Source organism: Serinus canaria, chromosome 5, assembly GCF_022539315.1.
Source record: "Serinus canaria isolate serCan28SL12 chromosome 5, serCan2020, whole genome shotgun sequence".
In the NCBI taxonomy this organism is placed as follows: domain Eukaryota; kingdom Metazoa; phylum Chordata; class Aves; order Passeriformes; family Fringillidae; genus Serinus; species Serinus canaria.
Window position 1 is genome coordinate 15,952,824 of NC_066319.1, and position 20,444 is coordinate 15,973,267.

The 20,444-nt window shown below is 51.3% G+C and overlaps 1 protein-coding gene across 1 annotated transcript; it reads left to right on the forward strand.

Moving 5' to 3' along the window:
* Positions 1-4,349: 4,349 nt before the first annotated feature.
* Positions 4,350-20,068, forward strand: CTSD (cathepsin D). Its single transcript, XM_009102185.4, has 9 exons — positions 4,350-4,576; positions 5,020-5,176; positions 7,428-7,551; positions 9,168-9,286; positions 12,852-13,051; positions 14,197-14,319; positions 15,475-15,619; positions 16,586-16,684; positions 17,338-20,068. The coding sequence occupies exons 1-9, from the start codon at positions 4,515-4,517 to the stop codon at positions 17,497-17,499; spliced, it is 1,191 nt and encodes a 396-aa protein (XP_009100433.1). The 5' UTR covers positions 4,350-4,514; the 3' UTR covers positions 17,500-20,068.
* The last annotated feature ends 376 nt before the right edge of the window (positions 20,069-20,444 follow it).

Below are 20,444 nucleotides of genomic sequence, written 5' to 3' on the forward strand. Positions count from 1 at the left end.
CCCTCACCTTGTGAATTGTACATCAGTTTAGGAAACGGTGAAGGGAGTGGGCGAAGTCCTGGCACCGTGCCGGGAAAAAGTTACTACTGCTTCCCTCAGGATCTCAGGGATGGTGAATCAGGCTCCACTAATGAGCTGCATCCAGCACCTTCACACCAGCACCAGCACCAGCAGAGGCAGGCTGCTTGAAACCAGACTTGCCCAGGCTTGTGCACCTGTAGGCTCTGCTCAGCTCAGACAGGAGAATGATTTTCTTTTCTTTTAGCAACGAGTTTCAAAATCAGAAATTCATTTTCTTGAATTTAAAGATGCCCTCTAAAAATCCCACCCACAGCTGAGCAAAAATATAATCCTAATCTCTGAGCTGAAGCTTTCCTTGCCCTGTAGGTCATTGCAGTTCACAACATTGGTGCTGCTGCAATAAATAAATTTAGGGAAAAAACACTGAGGAAAGGGTGGAGGCAAACACACAGCCATGTGTAAGGACAAAGAGGCCACTGTAGCAACCCTGGCAGAGGTCTGCCAAACTGTAAATGGGAGACCTGCTAGAGCCCCCCAAAAATAAGGCATTTGAAACTGAACGTGAGCCAGTGTGCTCCGGTGGCCAAGGAAACCAGTGGCATCCTGGCCTGTATCAAAAATAGTGTGGCCAGCAGGGTGAGGGCAGTGATTGTCCCTCTGTACTGGCACTGGTGAGGCTGTACCTCAAATCTTGTGTCCGGTGCTGCGCCCCTCACTACAAGGAAGTCATTGAGGTGCTGAAGCATGTCCAGAGAAGGGTAGTGGAACTGGTGAAGGGTCTGGGGCACAAGTCCTATGGGGAGAGGCTGAGGGAACTGGGGGTGTTTAGTCTGGAGAAAAGGAGGCTCAGGAGAGACTTCATCACTCTCTACAACTGCTTGAAAGGGGACTGCAGTGAGGTGGGGGCTTGTTTTCCCAGATAACAGATAACAAGATGAGAGAAAATGGCCTCAAGTTGTGCCAGGGAAGCTTTAGACTGGATATTGGAAAAATTTATTCCCTGAAATGGTGATCAGGCACTGGAACAGACTGGCCAGGAAAATGGTGGAACCACCATTGCCAAAGGCATTTAAAAGTCATGCAAATGTGGCACTTAGGGACATGGTTTAGTGGGGGACTTGGCAGTGCCGGGTTACTGGTTGGACTCGCTGATCTTGCAGGTCTTTTCCATCCTAAAGGATTCTATGTTTATAAACTAAGCTGCATCAGGTCCCTGCCTGTGGGGCAAAGGGCAGATGGGACAGCCAAGTGTCACTTGCAGAGGAGACCCCAATCTCCCAGGGCTGGGGTGCTCTTCCCAACTGGAGCTATTGGAGCTGAGTCATTTGACCCCACCTTGGGAATCCTCTCAAGCAGGCAGGGAGGTTGTGAAAGCATGGCTGGGCCCCAGGGGCGTGTCACCCCACACCCACAGCTGGGGCTGCAGGGGAAGATGTGCTGGTTCACCCCTGGAGCCACGGGGGATGCAGGGGGCTAGGGAGACAGAGCAGCAGGGAAAGGGGTTCATCCACTGTGACAAAAATAGGAGTGAGGAGGGATAGATCCCTCCACTGCGTCTCAAATGTTCTCTAAAAACCTCAGCCATGGCACTCCCTGTTTGCTCCACAAACAAGGAAAAGTGTGTAAAAAACCTTAAGCCCAGGCTTGTGCTACTTTATCTTTTTAAGATAATATGGTGCAACTTTCACGTCCCAGCCTATAATTACCCAGACGTGCTCCCAGCTCCTGGTTAAACATACCCACTGTACTTCTCAAAGCTTTAACATCAGGGCAAACATTCCACAGAGGTGCTGAGGGAGCCTGAATGCAGAAATCCTGTCTCCTTGCGAGAGCCACCGGCCTCCCAGCATGCAGGCATTGCAGTGTCAGCTCCAAAATTACTGGTGCCAAGGGACAGAGAGATTAAAAACTCGGGGGATAAGACCCCCAGTCTCTTTCCATCCTGCAAGAACCCAGGAGAGGATCACTGTTGGAACATTCCCTTACACAGCCCCACTCTCCCTTTTTCCCAGTAAACCATTGGAAACATGGGACATGTAAATCACATAGAACAGCTCAAAAAGCAGCGACCCTCTTGCACTTGTATGAGAACAGTCCCAGATGAGGACACAAGCTTTGTTACCAGGAAGTTCAAGCAAAGGCTCATTCATAACGGCAAAGCTTGCCTTTAATCCCTTGGAATCAAAAAAACCAGAGAGCCTGGGTCCAGAGTTCTTTGCTGAAGCACTTTGCTGTGTAATGGTACGTGACTAGTACGCTGTACTCACTGGCCCATCCCTGCACACTGGAGCCCACTCCATAGCCATGGGATTCTAGCAGAGACTGGCCAGACTGGAAACGCTCAAGGAGGAGCTACCATAGGTGCCCCAGCCTGGAGGCCAAGGTGCAGGTTTTCTGGCCAGCTACAGTTTCCCAGCCACTTCAAAGAGAAGGGAGGAGGACTGGTACTTCACTTGCTCTGCCACAGGCTCCAGGAAAGCCTATAAGGGACGTAGGAGACGCCTGGGCCTGGAGTCAGGGCTGTCCTTTTTGTCTGCAAAGCACATTTGTAAAGGGGTTTAGAGCCCTTCGTGAGGGTGGGTTTGCTTGAATTGGGCCACAGTGGGGCTGGTTTATGTCTGACCCACTCCTGCCCACGAGCATCCAGGGAGATGAGAGGAGGAGACCTGTGAGCTGGAGCCCACAGCAGCAGCAGCAGCAGCGGCAGTGATGCCTCTGGGGTCAGGCTACCGGTGCTGCGGACCCGCTATGCCTTGGCCCCTTGCCCGAATGAGCCACACGGAATTTTGCTGAGTCATGCAGTGCCTCGGGGCCGGGAGGGCAACGGGTTTTGCTGACTCATGGTCAGTGGCACTCAGCTTGACCACACACCCGCAGGGGCAGGAGGGAAGCAGGTGCTGGCCGAAATAACGGGACCCACCAGGTTCAACAAGTGCCTCCAGAGATCATTTCAGAAATCCTCATCCCAATGGCAGCTGTGTCCCACAAACAGGCGGCAGGTTTCCTGAATCCCATCAAGCTTGACCAAGACGTGGCACTTTGGAGAGCTTGTGGGATAAGATACAGCCCAGGGCAGAAATGCTCTCTGAAAATACTCGGGATGGATCACGGTTGGGGGGGTAGCATGCACGGACCCAGGGCAGCAGGGGGAGGATGCTGCCAGTGAGGCCATGGGAGGATGGAAGAGGCTTAGGGACGGAGTGTGGGAAGGAGTTGGTGCAAGTGAGGTGCCAGTGACATGACCCAGCAATTTTACAGAAGTTTCATGAACACAAACGTGATGGGAGAGGGATAGGAATCTCATCGCAAAGCTAGGGGTCCCCCACTCCAGCAGTGCCTAGCTCATCCCACAGACTGCTACTTTCCCATCCACACGACTAGGCACAGGCAGAGCAGAAAACAAGCCCCCCTGGCCCTCAGGATTTCGAACAGAAAATGTCTGTAAATCCGATTTAATTTTTATTGTTTTTCCATCAGGTCTCGTGGCTCTGTAGGAGCTCTGTCGGGGCAAAGTGGGCAAAGATTAGCTGTGGCCTCCTGAGTTGGTGGGGTGACACCTCTGAACTCTGTTACAACACTCTGGTGGTGGTGAAGAGCCCATCCCGGTACTCCTCGATGCTCAGTCTGCATTTTGAGGAAGGGGCAGACCTCAGGGACTGCTGGTGGCTGGTGTCCCCCCGGGCTCTGCCCAGTGCCAGCATTGTTCTCGGTGGCTGCAGGTGGCACAGTACCACCATAGTGCATTTTGAGGGGTGGCAGATATGGCTTGACATCCCCTCCCAGACCCTCACCTCCCAAAAGAGCTGTGGCCTAGGATATGCCCGTCTTCTCAAGAAACACCCAGCTCGGAGGGATTGGAGGGATGAGTGCCCCAAACTGGAGGTATCCTGGGGCCAGGGAGAAACACGGATCTGTGGGTCTGCCACGGCCCCCTGGGCGGGGGTGCACAGTGAAAGCCCCGTGGTGACAGCGGGTGACGGGGTGGCCGAGGTCCGTGAGCAGCCAAGCCCCGGGAGGAACTGAGGGTCTGGGGCTGTGCGTGTGTCCTGCACCCCCCCCCTCCACTCCCCTGGGAGAAAAACCGGCAGATAACCTGGAAAGAACAAAATTAAACAGCCAGCAGAAGGAAGTTAAAGGCAGTCCAGAACGGGGCACGCGCGGCCGGGCAGGCATCTCGTGATTGATTTCATGGTGTTTATTCCCCTTTCCCGGGGGCTGAGTCACGGCCCGAGGCGCGGGGGTCAGCTCGGGGGGAGCCGTGAGGCGGCGTCCCCGGCCCCGCACCCGCTCCCCGCTCCCCGCCCCGGCCCGCCCTCACGTGACGCCGCTGGTTGCAATTTTAGACCGTCAGCTGACTCCAGAAATCCGTGGAGAGGGGCCGCTCTGCCTACAAAAACAGGGACGGAAAGCGGGAGCGGCGTCGCGGCCTCTCAGCGTCGGGACCTCTAGCCTCTTGACCCCTCGGCACCGCCGCCAGCAGCGCCATCGCCGCCATGGGCCCCCGCGGCCTCCTCCTGCTGCTCGCCCTGGCCGGGTCCTGCGCCGCCCTCATCAGGTGAGAGGAGGGGGTTCCTCAGGGGCTGCTGAACCCCCCGGGTTGGGGGAGACATGGGAAAAGCACCCCCGGTGCTGCTGCAGCGGTGGCCTCCGAGCTCCTCTCACAGCCCTCCATAGCGGGTGCTCCCCCTCCATCAGAGCAAGGAGGGGAAGGTTCGGAACATCCCCCCCATACTGCGCATGGAGTTGCCTCGCCCCAGCTTCCCCTGCACCTGGTGACCCTCTGACAGCCCGCCGGCCTTTCCCCCATCCCCTGGCTTTGGGAAAAACACTGAACGCAGCGCGGGGGATCTAGCATAGAGTGCTGGCAGGAGCCCAAACCTCACCCACCTCGTACTGGCGCGTTCCCTGTTTTGAGTGGAGCCCTGCTGCCCCCCTTCCCTAGGTATCCCTGCCATACACACCCCCTTTAACAGGTGTGTGTTTGCCGTCCCCACACAGGATCCCCCTGACCAAGTTCCCTTCCATGCGGCGGATCCTGAGAGAGGCGGGCAGTGAGATCCCAGATATGTATGCCGTCACCGAGGCCATCAAGTACAAGCTGGGCTTTGCCGGGGATGGTAAGCCCACTCCGGAGATTTTGAAGAACTACATGGATGTGAGTAACAACCCCCCTGCAGACCATCCCCTGTGCTGCAGCAGACCCCAGCACAATGTCACTTGCAGGGGTACTCATCCCGGGGGATGGGTGAGACATGCCAGCCTCCCATCAGCCAGGAAGGCAAAGGAGGGAGAGATGTTGATCCTGTAGCACAGATTCATGCACCCCCGTGGCTTAGTGAGTGGGTACCAAAAGGTGCTTCCCATTGTTACTAAACTAAAAATACTAATACTAGTAATTATAACAACAACAAACAACCCACTGCAACCCAAGCCGGAGCTTTTCGGTTTGTGACCTATTTCCTTTCCCCTTTGTCACTAATTAACAATCATAAATAGGGGCCTGCTTACTTACAGTCTTTCCCGGCATCTTCTGGCCATTTGGACTCTACTTCTGGCAAGACAGGGGCATAAAAATCATGCTCCACTCCTTGAGGACATTAGCTTACTATGGTCCTGGGGATGGAGGACCCTTCCTCTCACTATCTTTTGCACTGTCCTGGGAAAAACCACCCTTTATCTCCACTTTCTTGTCAGCAACTTAGGAAGCAAAGTGACCTGGGTGGTGGCGGAAAGAGAAGCCAGATAAAGGGCATGAAGTTTGCCCTTGCCCTGCTGCCAGACACGTGTGGGGTTTACTATTTCAAGATTCCTTACCAGGCAGTGTAGGATATGAGCATATGAGCTGGCAGAATAAAAAAACAAACAAACAAACAAAAAAAAAAAAAACCACCACAAACTGGGCCCAGGTATTTAGGCATTAATTCAGCATATGTTTCCCCTGCTGCCCTTCCCCAGCAGCTCTTGTCACCCAGCCAGCGCCGTCCTGTCCTGGGATGGGCCACCGGTGTTCAGTTGGCAGTGTTGAAAGCCTGGGTGAGCGGTTGTGTCACGGTGCTGTCTCTTGCAGCCACAGCTCAGACCGCCACTCAGGGCACCACTGTTTTCCCTTGTCACAGAGGCACCAATCCAACCTGTGGTGGCAGATAAGGGACCACGGGGTCCCTCCCAGCCTGGCTGAGAATACTTTCACTGCCAAGTGAAATCTTGGGATAACAGCCCCTTGTGTGCTTCCTGCACTGGGACCCTTCATGGATCTGTGTATATGAGAAACGGAGCCCCTGTACCGGGGGTTAATTTTCAAGCCCCAGCAATAATTACAGAACCACTGGAAGCAAGTGCTGCCTCTCCATTATGGCTAATTGCTATGTTGCAATGGACTGTTAATTACTTAGTGAGCAAGCCTTGCAAACTAAGCGCACAGGAGGTGAACAGCTTTGATAATCCTGTTTTCTTCCCTTCCCCCCTTTTCCCCCCTCCTTATTAAGTACACGTGGGGTTTGGAAAGGCTACTGGCTGACTTCCCTTGCTAGCAGCCTTCTCTCCAGAACCCTGAACCAGCTGCTCACCAGGCAGGACACAGCTCCCTGCTGTTTGGGAGGACTGGGGAAAAATGAGTCCGTGTAGCACCTGCCTAGCATTCTCCATTTGTCCTCTCCTCTGTGGAGAGAGGGATACTTTGCCAACAACTCAGCCATTCAGGTTTCTTCCAATCCCAACAGAAATGTAGTCTTAGAGCAAAGGTGTATCCATGAGATACCTGTGCTGCAGGGAATTCTCCCAGTCTTTCACCCTGGAGGCCTAAATCCATCTCTGGTGGTGCTGCTCATGCTCTTTGCTCCCACCACTCCTCCAGTCTTCCACCTCTCAAGACTGAGCATTTGATTATTGCCCCCCCCATTCCCAGAGCTCACCAGCAAGCACCAAAACCCCCAGGAGCTGTACCTCCACCTGCAGCGGGCAGTGCTGCTGCTCGCTGCTGCCCACAGTTTCTCTGCAAACCCACGAGCAAAGCAGCTTCCTCACCAGTTTCAGCTTTTCAATAACGCAGGTGTTTTGCTTGGCTTCCTTCCATCATTTTTTCTCATTCTTGTAGTGAACTACATGCTAACCTGCAGACCTTCCCCCTTTCTCTTCTTCTCTGTCTCCATAACCTAAATGTCCTCCCCCGCACACACCCATCCCACTTGTCCTCAATTTATCCTTTTCACACCCGCTGTAATGAACACTGAAGGGGAACCTCCCTTCCAGAGGACAGAGGCTGGGAACCCATCAGTGCCAAAACCAAGAGGAGGGCAATGTCTAGATAAGAAGCTGATCCTCTATTCAACCCTAAGAGATTTTTTTATCTTTAATCCCTGCTTTTAGCCAGCTGCCTCTGCTCATGGTTCCCTTCTTCTGCTTTGCAGGCCCAGTATTTCGGTGTGATCGGTATCGGAACACCCCCCCAGAATTTCACTGTGATCTTTGACACTGGCTCCTCCAACCTCTGGGTGCCATCTGTGCACTGTTCCCTGCTGGACATCGCCTGCAGTAAGTGTCACGGTGCCAGAAGCTGCTAAAGAGCTCTCCTTCCCTGCAAAATGCAGAGCCTTGCATTGCAAGGGGAGAAACTGAGGCAGCAGCATGAAAGGACTTAATAGAGGCTGATGGGCTTTTTAGGGTGAGAGCTGGAAATACAATTCCAGCTTCCTGCATTCATCCTTAATTAGTCCTTTCCTGGGTTTTTTCTTTTCCAATAACCTCTATACAGGGCCAAATCTTCTCCAACAGCTTCAGCCCTACAGCAGGGGAGCAGCATCATCGGCTGTGATGTTTCTCCCCAAATTATAGACCAATGCTGCTGTTATCCCATTGCGCAAGGCTGACTTTTTTTAAGTCAGCTTCTTGCCAGATCTGATACAAACTGTCCTAGTTTCTGGTTTATTGCTGCACAGAGCATGTGTGTGCATGTTTATGGAGTTATAATTAACGAGAGCCAGGTAGGCACAATGAAATGAGAATGTCTTAGGGACTACAAGTTGTTTTTTTTTTGTAATTCTGTGGCATTCCTATGCAATAAACTTCCACAGCTGAAGATGTCAAACCAGGCTACGGCAAAATGCCATTCAGAAGCCGCTGGTTGTGCTGCTTTAGCAAAGTGGAGAAACCTGTGGAGTCAACAAATGCAACCATGAAAGACATTCCACAGTGCTCATTGGGAGTGGAGTGGAAATTTGGACTTCTTGTGCAGACACCTTCTCTTTGCATATGTGAAACGAGATTTAGGACACTGACAGGGTGATGAGGTTCCGACCTGGTATGCCTAGCGGGTTCCTGATTTGTAGCAGGGAGATGGTTTCTCAAGGCAGTGCCTCGGGAGGTGCTGGGACCAAAGGGCTCATTTTATGAATATACAAGGAGCTTAACTTCCTGCCAGACAGGAATCCAAACTGGGACCCAGACAGCCGAGCTGGGAAACTCCTTGTGTAGCTCTGTCACTTTGTGCAGGGCTCAGCTGGTTCATCCTCAGCTGCTGTCTGCACCACTCAGCAGCCAGCCATGGGACTGCGCTGGCCAGCTCGTGACTCGGGAGGAGTCTCGGGAGGAGGAATCTGCCTGCCCATAAACCCGGGGATATCCTACAGCTTCCAACCCAGCCAAGGGGAAAAGCAGCTTAGGCTAGGGGAAAGCCCTTCTCCTCTGCAAATAAAGGAATATTTTGAGTTCTTTCTGTACTAAAAACAATTTTTGAAAAATTTTCAGCTACTTCTAGTAAAAGAAGCAGGTAAGTCCACGAGGTGAAAACGTTCCTGCCCAGAGCAGACTATTTAAAGCCACCGTGGCTCTCCATGGCATGTGGAGGGATATGTTTTGCTCTGCTGACTAACACACCACACCAACCACATAACCTCTAGGCTTTTAATACTCAGTGGCCAAATCGGATTTAACAGCCTGAATTGGATCTGCCCACCTAATTCCCCAGACACTGGAAATGCTTTATTAAGCAATCTGGGCTTGGCAAACCCTGGGTTCAGGCCCACCTTCACATCATTGAATGTCCATTTGTCTGGATAAACTGGATGGTGTGGGGTTAGATTTTGGGGAACCGTAGGTATAAAGGAGCACTAATGGTATGTGTCCCCTTGTGTCCCCTTTCCCAACTGCAGTGGTGCACCACAAGTATGACTCTGCCAAATCCAGCACCTATGTGAAGAACGGCACCAAGTTTGCCATCCGCTATGGGACAGGGAGCCTTTCCGGGTTCCTCAGCCAAGACGTAGTCACGGTGAGTCACAACTGCCCCAGACTGCTTTCAGTAGAGTGCTTGGAGCTGTAAGATTTCAATGGATCTCCTTTCTTGAGTGTCCTACTCATATAGAACATCCTTCAGTGCTGTGTTTCCAAGTCCTTTGAAATGACATGGTAATGATGACTGTTAAGGTAGCAATAACCATGGCAGAATGAGAAGAGAGAAGGTATTAATCTGCAGGTCAGCAGGCTGGGAGTGGGGACTGCTCACACGGTGCCCCTGCAGACATGGTCTCTAGCCATCCCTCCAACCCTTTTCCTGGTGATCCCAAAAATTTACCAGTTCAATATATGCCAACACCACTGCACAGACTGCTGGTGGTACCCAGCTTGTTCTTGGCCAATATCCATACATTAGTGGGTGCCCACTTGGGCAGCTGCCCAAACACAGACCAGAAAAGGTCTCTTTACTGCCCTGTCCTAGTCTCACGTCACAAACTGGTGCTTATGCTTATAAAGGCTGGGTAACACCCTGGGGGTATTCAGTGTGCAGCTTGAGTTAGCTTGTGGTGGTTGCTTCACAGTTTGCTTTTCACAAGCAAAGCCTGAGCTTTCTGTCCTGTGAAGGACAAGTGCCTTTCATGACTTCCTCCCAGGTACAGATGCTCGGGAGAGTTTGCCAGCTGCCAAACGTCAGGGGTGCATGTGCTCTCAGATTACTTGCTCTCCTGGCAGGGATAAGAGCATATGTTTGCTTTGCAGGGGGGGAGAAACAAAGCAAAAGTTTTGAATAAGCACATAAATCTGGGGATTTGGAGGTTTCTGTTTAGGTTCAGCTGAAAAGTATTGGCTTACCAATTTCATCAGAATCAAAAAGTATCCAGGAAAAGCTTAAAGTGCGTGACTCTTGCAGGATGCGCTCTTTAGCCCATCCTTACAGCATGAAGATTTCAGGCTAGCCTGGAAGCATCAGCTGTTGCCTCTGTGCTGCATCCAGAGATGCAGTAAGGCAAATGGCAAACTTCATTGTCCTTAGAAAGTGTGGGCTTAATGCAAGGGCTGAAATGAGTCAGAAAGAAAATTGCCATTTTTCCCTTTTTTTGGTTTGTAATTGTCACCCTAATGCCTGTTTGCTGATTAGTTCTCCATTTCCCAGCAGCTAAGAGGAAAGATTTTGTGCCTCAGTTTGTTCGGGACATGGGGATGGCTCTTGTCAGATAGCACAGCTTGTACTGTTTGGTTTCTGTCTACAAGAAGGGAAACCTCTTCCATGGAGTTGAGCAATGTCCCACTTGTAGTAGGCAGGACCAGGGGTGACTGAAGGTCAGGGACTTTCAGCTTGGACACAAGGATGCATCCTCTGATGCACAAAATGTTGTGGGCAAGCTCCCAGTCAGTATAGTCTTGAAAGAAAGACATTGAAATAACCTTCAGGGTGGCCCTCTTGGCTCCAGCCATTCTGGTGGGTGGAAGCAGCCACAGCAACCTCTGGTAGCACTGACATGTGACCAAAGGATGCTTGTTGGCAGGTAGTCCAGAGTCCCTCAGCCCTAATGGTTTTTTGAGAATGTGATGGGCTCATGTCAAACATCATCTCTCGTTCTGTGGAGGAGCAGTGCCCTGTAGCTCTGCACTCTGCAGAGATGCTTGCTCTCCAAAGAGCAGCAGGTTCAGCCAGCTCTCTGCTGCTCAGACATCTCATCTCTTTATCACAGCCCAACCTTGGGATGTCCTTCAAGAACAGCAGAGAAACTTAGCTGGCCATGGGGCACAGTGTCTCTCCTGTGACTGCAGTGCAGATACACTGCACAGGAGATTACTTACCTTGCCTGTTCCTTGTGCCTCTACGTCCCAAGTCCTGGTGCCAAGCTGTGCCTTAGAGGCCCTCACCTCTTGGTCTGCCTTTGCCATCCAGTGCTTTACTGCTGGTTGAGGCTCCTAACAAGGAGGCCAGGCGAGCTGAGGAGTGCTGGCGCCCGTCTGCAAAGTGCTGGAGGGTGGCCACCACACAGCCATCCACTGGTCATGATTTTTGGTTGCTCAGTGTCAGGCAAGAGCCAGCCAAGAGACAGAGACAAAGGATCTGTGACCTGGCAGGAGCACTCAGCTAAAGATGATCTCGTGTTTCAGCCCTGCTGTGGACCAAGTGCAGGCAGGGTCTGTTGCGAATCCATGACTGGGCAGAAATCTGCCTCCCCCTTGGGATGTGCAAGCAGAGCAATATTCAAACAAACCTGACACTCGGTGTTATCAGTCCATTGTGTTTTACTTTTTTTTTAAGTAGAAGCTTCACTGAACTTCCTTAGCCGCTGAGGATCAGAGGTGCCAAGGGTGGCTTTTGTAAACCTGGAGTGCACAAGTGGGGCAGGCGCTGGCGAGCGGATGCGTTGCTGTGCGCGCTTTCCCCCACATCCTGCCCTGTGGCTTTCATCTTTCGCAAGGCTCGATCGCCCTTTCCTAGTGCAGTCCTCCAATACCATTAAAGGCAGCACTGCTGTCCCAGCCTTGCGCTGTCTAACCCTGGGGGGATATTAGTAATTTACAGGGATCGTTATCTGCCATCAGGTAGGAGAGGCCAGCTTGTCAGTCCAGCCTGGCTCACTACAGGGCTGCTAGCTGCAGGCTGAGAGGCTGAAATTGTCCTAGTGTGGATGCTAAAATTGCCTGTGGTCAGCCAGAAGCTCACAAGCCTCCTGAACTGCTAGAGCCAGAAGCCAGCAGATGTACCCTGCTCCCCATCAGCAGAGCTATCCTCCTTTCTCTGATCATCTTCTTTCTGGGGATCTGCCCTTGGGAGGCGTTTCAGCTTTCCAGTGGGGAATGCCAGTCCTTCTCATGGCTGGCAAGGGAGGTGACCTTTGAATTCTCAGTACTCTGCTTGCTATTTTCGTGCTTCGTGCTCAACCTCACTTTCTTGGCTAGGTCTTCTCTGCTTTCACGGGAGGTCTCTGCAGGCTGGTGGCTCTTCCAAGAGATTCAGCAATATCCCAGGGATGTTTCTTATGTAGGGGAGATCACAGAGGTTGTGGGCAGAGGTGGGAGGGATTTGTGCTCCCATCCGAGGATGGGTGCAGCAGCCAGGAGGAGGTAGGATACACAGGAGGTAGGATACCCAAGGAGGTAGGATACACAGATGACTTAGAAGATGTCCAGAGTGGAGAAGAGGAAAAAAGGAACAGCACAAGAGCTTTTCAAACTGAGAGGAAATTATGAAGTAGGTGATAGAGGAGGAAATGGAGGAGGGACAAATGGATATGGGTCCTCTGTGCAAAGAGGAGGGGCTGCAGAACAGCAAAGCCAGTGTTGGGATGCTGCAAAAAGCTAAAGGGATTCTCCTGCCCTTAAAGTATGCTGGGCTTTGCAGGGACTTGGGAGGTTCCACTGTGCCAGAGTTTCCAGTCTCTTCCCCTGACAAGAGTGGCACCAGGGTATCTGGTTTCTGCAGCTGCCTACAAATGCAATGGTGGAAGCAGGAAGGAGTGTGGCAGCATATTGAGGGATGTGCTACAGCCTATGTTCCGTGAGAGTCTGTTACCACCCAGGTCCCCTGAGTCAGTTTTCTTTACAATCTGGTTTTCCCTTCCCTCCCCATCTCCTCGCAGCTTGGTGACTTGAAAATCCTGGATCAGACCTTTGGGGAGGCCACGAAGCAGCCAGGCATGACATTCATCGCTGCCAAGTTTGATGGCATCCTGGGCCTGGCATTCCCAAGGATCTCTGTGGAGGGTGCCGAGCCTTTCTTCGATAACGTCATGAAACAGAAGCTGGTTGACAAAAATATGTTCTCTTTCTACCTAAACAGGTAGTGTTGGGTTTGGTGGCACATCCCTGGTTGCGAGGGCAAGCCCAGTGGGCTTTTCTCTGTTTTCCAGCAGCACCTCTTGTCATCTGCTGTTTTACACTCTGGGCAGCACTTCCCAGTTGGGGAAGTCACAGCAAGTTCTGCTTGCAGGAGCAGTCAGGCCAAAATCTCTTACATTTGCTGATCTGAAGTAAAGAGAAGGGAAGTAGAAATGCAGTTCTTTTACTGATAAAAAGCTGGGTGGATCTGTGACCAGATTTCTTAACTGATGAATAGACAGAGGATGTTTCCAGAGGAAAGAGAAATAAAAATAAACAGGGTTCATGAGATTGATATTAGTGCTGTCCCCTTTAGAGAAGTAAACAGCCCTGGACTGCTGCCAAAATCTGTAAGCCATGTGGTCACCACCATGTCGCCTCTCTGGCAAAGGTGCCCCCCATCAATCATCACTAATGAGGGGGGCAGTGCTCTCTCACCACCCTGGGAAATCCTCCTCTGCAGCTGCCAGCACCTTCCCACCCACTGCTGCTCCCTGCAGAACACCCCATCACTTTTCTGGCACCATAGCAGTCACTCTGAACTACTTCAGCCCAAAAAGTAGCATGCCAAGAGCAGGTAGGGCAGAGAGGGCTGCTGCTGGCCATTCAAGCATCAGCCCTCCCCCATCACCATATTTCTTTCCATCTGCTCAGCAGTGAGCTCTTATCTGATGGTAACCTTGAGGATTCACTTCAAGGCTGCTGGTTGGCAGAGTCGAGTGCAGATAACCTAGCCCTGAATCAGCTGTGTCCAGCCCTGCACAGTCACTTTTTACAAGCTGATTTAGGAAGTCCCTGTGTCAGTCCTTAGTTCCCCTTTGCCATCCCCCTTCCCTGCCATGAGTTTCTTCGGGTTTCTGTGAGAAAGTACCAGGTGAAAAGCTGCAGGATGCTTTGGCTGGGACAAAATATCCCCATTGCCCCATCCCAGCCTATTTCGCAGTAGCTGTCCTTATATTGATAGAACATAGCATAAGTTATCTGTCTCTAGTACTGTTAATTCTGTGCTTCACCTCCAAGCACCCCAGCATGTGTTTTGGGAGGCACTTGAAGCAGGTTGTTCTCGCCCTGCCCTTGATGTTCACAGGTTTGGTTATTGTTTTTCAGAGATCCCTCTGGTGTCCCTGGCGGTGAGATGGTCCTGGGAGGGACCGACCCCAAGTATTACAAGGGCGAGTTCAGCTGGTTTAATGTGACACGCAAGGCCTACTGGCAGATCCACATGGACTCGTAAGTTCCCCATCCACCTGACTACATGCATGGGGTCATATGTGCTGACAGCACATGCCTGAGGCTTCAGTGAGACCCTCCTCGAAAAGGAATCATCCCTGCAACACATCCACACCAAACAAAGCAGATTAAATCCGACCCTAGCGCTGGGCTGTTTGTCGCTGGAAGGAGACAAAAGGCAGAAGCCATAAGGAGATGTTCTGCAAAATTCTTTCCTCTTGTTTGTGGCTTGACCCTTGACCTTTGAAAGGATGCCTACTGCATCCCTGTGAAGCGGAGAAGAATGCCAGTATGTCCTCCTGGCAGTCAAGGCGAGTCCGATAGGTTAAACCCCAGTTGTGCTGAGCTCTCAGCGAGGCCTGAGCTGCATGGCTGTCCTGCACACAGCTCTGGAGGAGCAGGATGAGGCCTCAGGAAGCCAGCCCTTGACTGAAGGGCACGGCGCAGCAATCAGCGTGCATTGTTGGAGGCAGAGGGGAGGAGAGCAGGCTGAGCTGACGGCCGCCAGCCCCACGGTCTATTCTGAGCTCTCCCACGTGATGGGAACTTAAAAGTGCCCTGTGATCAGAGTGTGTCCTTTTCCTGGGAATTGCATCCCTCCCCAGCGCGGTATTTCAGTTCTCATTTTCCCCCAGAGCTGCAGCGTTGGCAAAGTATGGCAGACCCTTGTGTAGGCTTTGTCTTTCTGCACTGCTGTGAAATGCAATGCAGACAAGGAGGCCAAGCAGCTCCTGGCTTGCCTTTTCTCTGCACAGGAACCCTTCCCTTGCCCATAGCTGTCACACCACTCCTTTAACCCTTTTTTCTGCAGTAGCACAGGCCATAAAAGTCCATAATTCATTGTCCTTAGCTGTTTCCCATGTCCATTAGCTGTGGCACTCTAGCTCTGGAGTGCAGGTAGCAGGCAGGGTATGCAGGCAGCATCCAGGCTCTCTGCAGAAACGCAGTTACATTTCAAAGCACCTGCTCAGTCACAAGCAGACAACAGAGAGCCAGGGGGTCTGTGCATTGAGTTGGTGCTGCATCAGTGTTTCTGAACATCTGTCCTTCCTGGGTGTCTGTTACAGCCCTCCCTTGCCTGCCTGCATACTGCTTCCTGCAGCCTTCTCTGGGAGGCCTTTAAGGGTTGTCTAATGTCTGGGCATCTCTCCCCAGGGTGGATGTTGCCGACGGGCCAAGTGTGTGTGAGGGGGGCTGTGAAGCCATTGTGGACACAGGAACTTCACTCATCACTGGCCCCACCAAAGAAGTGAAGAAGATACAGCAGGCCATTGGTGCAAAACCACTCATAAAAGGCGAGGTGAGGCTGGGCTGAAAATGTGGGGGTCTATGGCCATCACAGCACTTATGCTTGCACCCTACTTTGTACCCAAATGCTTGTTGAGACTCTAGTCTTCTGCTCCCTCTCATCTTTGTTCCCAGCCTGTGCTCCTGGAAAAGCCACTGGCACAGCAGGGACCTCTTCATCTTTTCACTCTGGGCAGCATTCACTACCCTACTCATGCTCACGGTAGAAAACCCAGGTCCCATGAACTTTGGCAAACTTAGAGTCACCTCTGCCACCCATCTCTGGAAGGTGGAAGAGAAGGGATCTGAGTTGCAGCTGAGATGAAGGATTCACATTAATTTGAGTCCAGAGACACTTTAATAAAAGTATATTTCATGCAAATGGCAACCCTTTGCATGAAAGTTTTCAGCCATTAAAGCTAATCTCACAAGACTCTCTTCCCTCCCTAAAATTGTGGAAGAATTTTATAAAGATTATAAAGACCCTGTCTTTATAATCTTTTCTTTAAGAAAAAAATTGCCACCTCTGAAAGCCCTCCCAAATCAGAGCCATGAGCATTTGTTGGGCTTTTCTGCAGGGTCAGAGACCCCAAGCTGCAGCAACAGTTAGCTTAGACCTGCCATCATCCCCAAGACTTGCCATTGCTAATGAAAGTGGCTTTGTCTGTGTACTGAGCCGCAGCTGCCTCTCCTCTGGTAAAAGCCCCCAGCCATGCCACATCAGCTGTGGCACCCTGAGACTCAGCACAGCCAAAAACTGAATCCAACATCCTTTGGCTCCATGCCTATCCATAAAGCCCTCTTTCCCCTCAGCTTGGAGCCCTAGGCAGGGAGCAGCCTACTTATCCCAGCTCAAGCTTCTGCACTCTGAGCTGAGCTGGTTTTAGGGAAAGCCACGGCAAAGATGTGACTGTGCTCAAGGAAGACTGTGGGAGATTGTGGGAGGTCCAATCTAAAGCCTTTACTGTTGCAATTTCAGTACATGGTCCCCTGTGAAAAAGTGCCAACGCTGCCTGTCATCTCAATGAAATTAGGAGGGAAGTCCTTCAACCTCACAGGAGACCAGTATATCCTCAAGGTACGTCCAAGCAGATTTTTCCAGCCTATGCTTCTTCCCCAAGGCCTGGCTTTTGCTTCCACTGCAACAAAACATGAGAGCAGCCAAAGCAGTGCTGGAGCTGGTGCTCAGGAAGAAATCTGAAAGGTTGGGATGTCAGGGTGGTGGCACTGCAGATGGATCCAGGTAACCTCATCAAAGTCTCACAGGAATAAGACCCCCTGCATAGTGCTCGTGAGGGATAGAAGGATGGTTAAGGAAGGGGAGGCAAGCTGTTGCATCACTTTCAACAAACATGTAGCTCTTTTCTGCTACATTCTGGTGCCATGTGGCCAGCCTTATTATAGCAGAGGCCACCAGCCTGTCATTTAAGCCGTCAGAATCAACTCGCAAAGACCATCTTGTACAGACCTTCACCAGTGGCTCTAATTCAGAGCTGTGTGGGCTGGGAGGTTTATGGCCATGTGCAGCTTTGCTTGATGCTTTAGTGCTTAAGGGAGGGGCAGCTGGGTTTGCAGGCAGAGAAGCGGTGGGTTGGGAGTCACTTTGGCAATCTGTGGATCTCTCTGGGAGAGGCTGAAGCAAAGGCAGCTTTGCAGGTGTTCTTGCCAAGACTGCAAGGTTGAGGAAAGGGAATGGCCTGCTTAAATTGAAGCTCTAACTCTTCTTTCTAGATTGGTGCCCAAGGAGAGACTATCTGCATGAGCGGCTTTTCAGGCCTGGACATCCCACCCCCCGGGGGCCCACTCTGGATCCTGGGAGATGTCTTTATTGGACCCTACTACTCTGCCTTTGACCGTGATAACAACCGTGTTGGCTTTGCCACAAGTGCCTAAACAGCTGCCCCCCACTGCCTCTGCCACACACACACCTAAACACACACACACGGGAGCCGTAGAGAAAGGTTACCAGTATTAGAAATCCAGTGAGTGGAAAGGAGAAAAGAAAAAAAAAAAAGGAAAAAGAAATGTGACTAGATTTAAAATTATATGGAAAATAGTCATTAGTGCCCTGCTAGCTACTTTTTCCACTCTGAGTAAGTGGTGCTGGGAGGTCTCTAGCTGACAACTCCAGCTGGAGTAGTCCCTTGCTTTACTGCTAGGTCTTCCAGTATTTCTTTTTGAGAATGATTCTCAGAGCTGAACAAGGCCCTCTCACATCTCCCAGCACTGGTGTCCTTCCTGGGGGGAGGGGGGCAGCTGGCTGAAGCCAGCCTCTGGCACGTCTGTTCGTGCAGAGAGGCTGTGCTACAGCTCTTGGGTTTGGTCTTTTGTGCTGGGGGAGAGGGACAAGGGAAGGCTGTCCTGCACATTAGTTCTTACTGCTTTTTCACTCATCAGGTGGGGGAGTGGATAGCCTGGGAGAATCTGTCTTTATGACAGATTCTCCATGGCTGGTAGAAGCAGTAACCAGTAGGTCATTTCTCAAGGATTTTGTTGGGGCTTGGTCCTAGGAGAGCATGTCCTGGGCTGCAGCAATGGGAAAGCATGGTAATGTGCCCAGAGGATGAGTTTCAGAGCCTAAGGGCTGTGGTGTGGTGTGTTTTGTTTAGTGATGGCATTAATGAGAGAGCTGGGAGGCATGGTATCACATCCCTGACATAATGGGACATAGGTTTATAGGGGGGCTCTAGGCAGTGGGGCTTTTCAGTCAGTATGAATATTAAGAGGGTCAAGATAGGTTAAAATAGAGGTTACTTGAATTCAGGGCCATGAAGGTCCAGCCTTCTGCTGAGCAAAGTCATGTGGCACAAGTTCGCTTGAGTTTAGTGACCTTCTCCCAGGTTCCCCAAACAGCAAATCTTCCCAGCTTCAACCACAGCCAGTGAGTTGAGAATAGTGTTTCCTGAAGCAACTAAGTGATCTACAAGCTGAAATCATACTGGTAAAATCTGTGTTTGTCAGCCACATAAGAGCTTTTGGAAACATGATTCACAGCATTTTGAACTGCCCAAAACTCAAGAGACAGTTGGCCGAGCCAGCAAGCCTCCTGGGCAGAGGGATGCCGTGGTAGCTGCTGGACTTATATTCACTTTCCCTGCTGCCCTGTCCCAAAATCCAGCTGCCTTTAACACCCTCTGTACCTGCTTTCCACTTCACTAACACTGGTGAGGTCTGTTCATGTCCAGCTGTGTTGCAGAGAGAGTGAGGCACAATCCTGCTTCGTATTTAGCTGCTTTAGCTGTGCACACAGATCCTCCCAGAAAGTCGGGATCTGCGCATGTGGAGCCACTTGCTGGGCTGGCACTGGTAGGCAAACACTGGTGGAGCTGGGAGGATGATAAAATTAGTTTTAAGCAGTACTGGAAAGCAGAAGAGAGCCTGCCAAGAATCCCAGCCCCTGTGCTGGGAGTAAAAGACTTTCTTCATTTTCCCAGTGTGCTGGATCAGGTCTTGAAGTTAAGGGAGTGGCAGCAGATAAGGAACAAAGCTTGGAGTGGCAAAAAGATAAGATCAGTGGCGGCCATGACCTCAAACCAGGCTAAACAGATGGCAAAATCCAGGCTACCCAAAATAGTTGATTACCCTGCCAGCAGTAGCAGTGGGGCCAATAAATTTTTTGAGAAAGGTCTTTGGGCAGTGAGAGAATAGACAGTTTTGCCCAGTGGAATAAGTTTGGCATTATAACCATGCTTCACCTTTGAGGGGTCTGGCATGGACAGTGGGGACAGGCATAGGCACACATGGGACATGCATTGTCCCCTACAACCCCAGATGTGACAAATGCTGCTCCCCAAAGCTTGCTTCTGCCTCCTCATAATCTTCACCTGGAGCTCTGCATCTGAACACCAAAGGACATCTGTTTTAGACTGGTCAGAGAACAGTAGCATGTTACCAAAAAAAAATTTCAGTAGCTGCTCCAAAATTAGCAAATATTCAGCACCTCTCCAGAGATCTTCAGTTTCACACCAGTTAAGTTCCCCGAGCTACTCCAAGTTCTGCTACATCCTTTCCCAGCTGCAGGATTTCTTCAGCATGGGAAGACAGAGTTGGCCTCTTGGGTACCTCCTGAACAGACCTGATGTGAGGTGGAAGCTTGACATGGACCTGGCAGTGGCTTTTGAACATCTTCAGCATCAGATTGAAGTGGGATGTGCAGCAGAGCCCCAGATGGAGCCCTTGTGCTGAGCGTGACTCCAGGGGGGCTGGGGTCTGTCAGCAGGCAGGAGGCAGCTGCCTGGGAGAGCATGGCCCAGAGTGATGCCCTGAGTGACACACTGTAGGATAGGCTGGAGGACCAGTTCACTGCAGTCTTCCCTAAATAGGTCTCCTCCCCCTGTTCTGTTACTTACGTTTTTAAACCCATCTCTAATCGTGTGACTGGTTTTTTAAAATTATTTTGCTGTCAGAATTAATTGTCTCTTCATAGAAAATTGGAAAAAAAATACAGTATTTTCCCCATTAACTCTGAGAGTGGTCATTCCTTTTGCAGTTTGAGATGCCAGACTGGGTGGGTGTGCAGAGACTGTGTCTCCCTGAGGTATTGTCCCTGGACATCTGGTCATCCTCTCTTCCTCTTGTGTGGACTCCTGTGTGTTTCAGAAGGGCTTCTCCCCTTCTCTCTGATAAGGAAACATGCTAGGACCCTGTTGGATTTGTCTTTTTCAATGGATTAAAACACAACTCAGCCTCTGCAAGGTGATGTGACAATGCCTGACCCATCCCCACCAGGGTGGCAGGCACTCCCAGCGTCCCTGCTAGCCTACAGCCTTCTCCTGGGGCCACACCTCCCCAGCTGAGTATTGCCAAGGCTAGTCCATTAACAGGGACCTCAGGTTGTC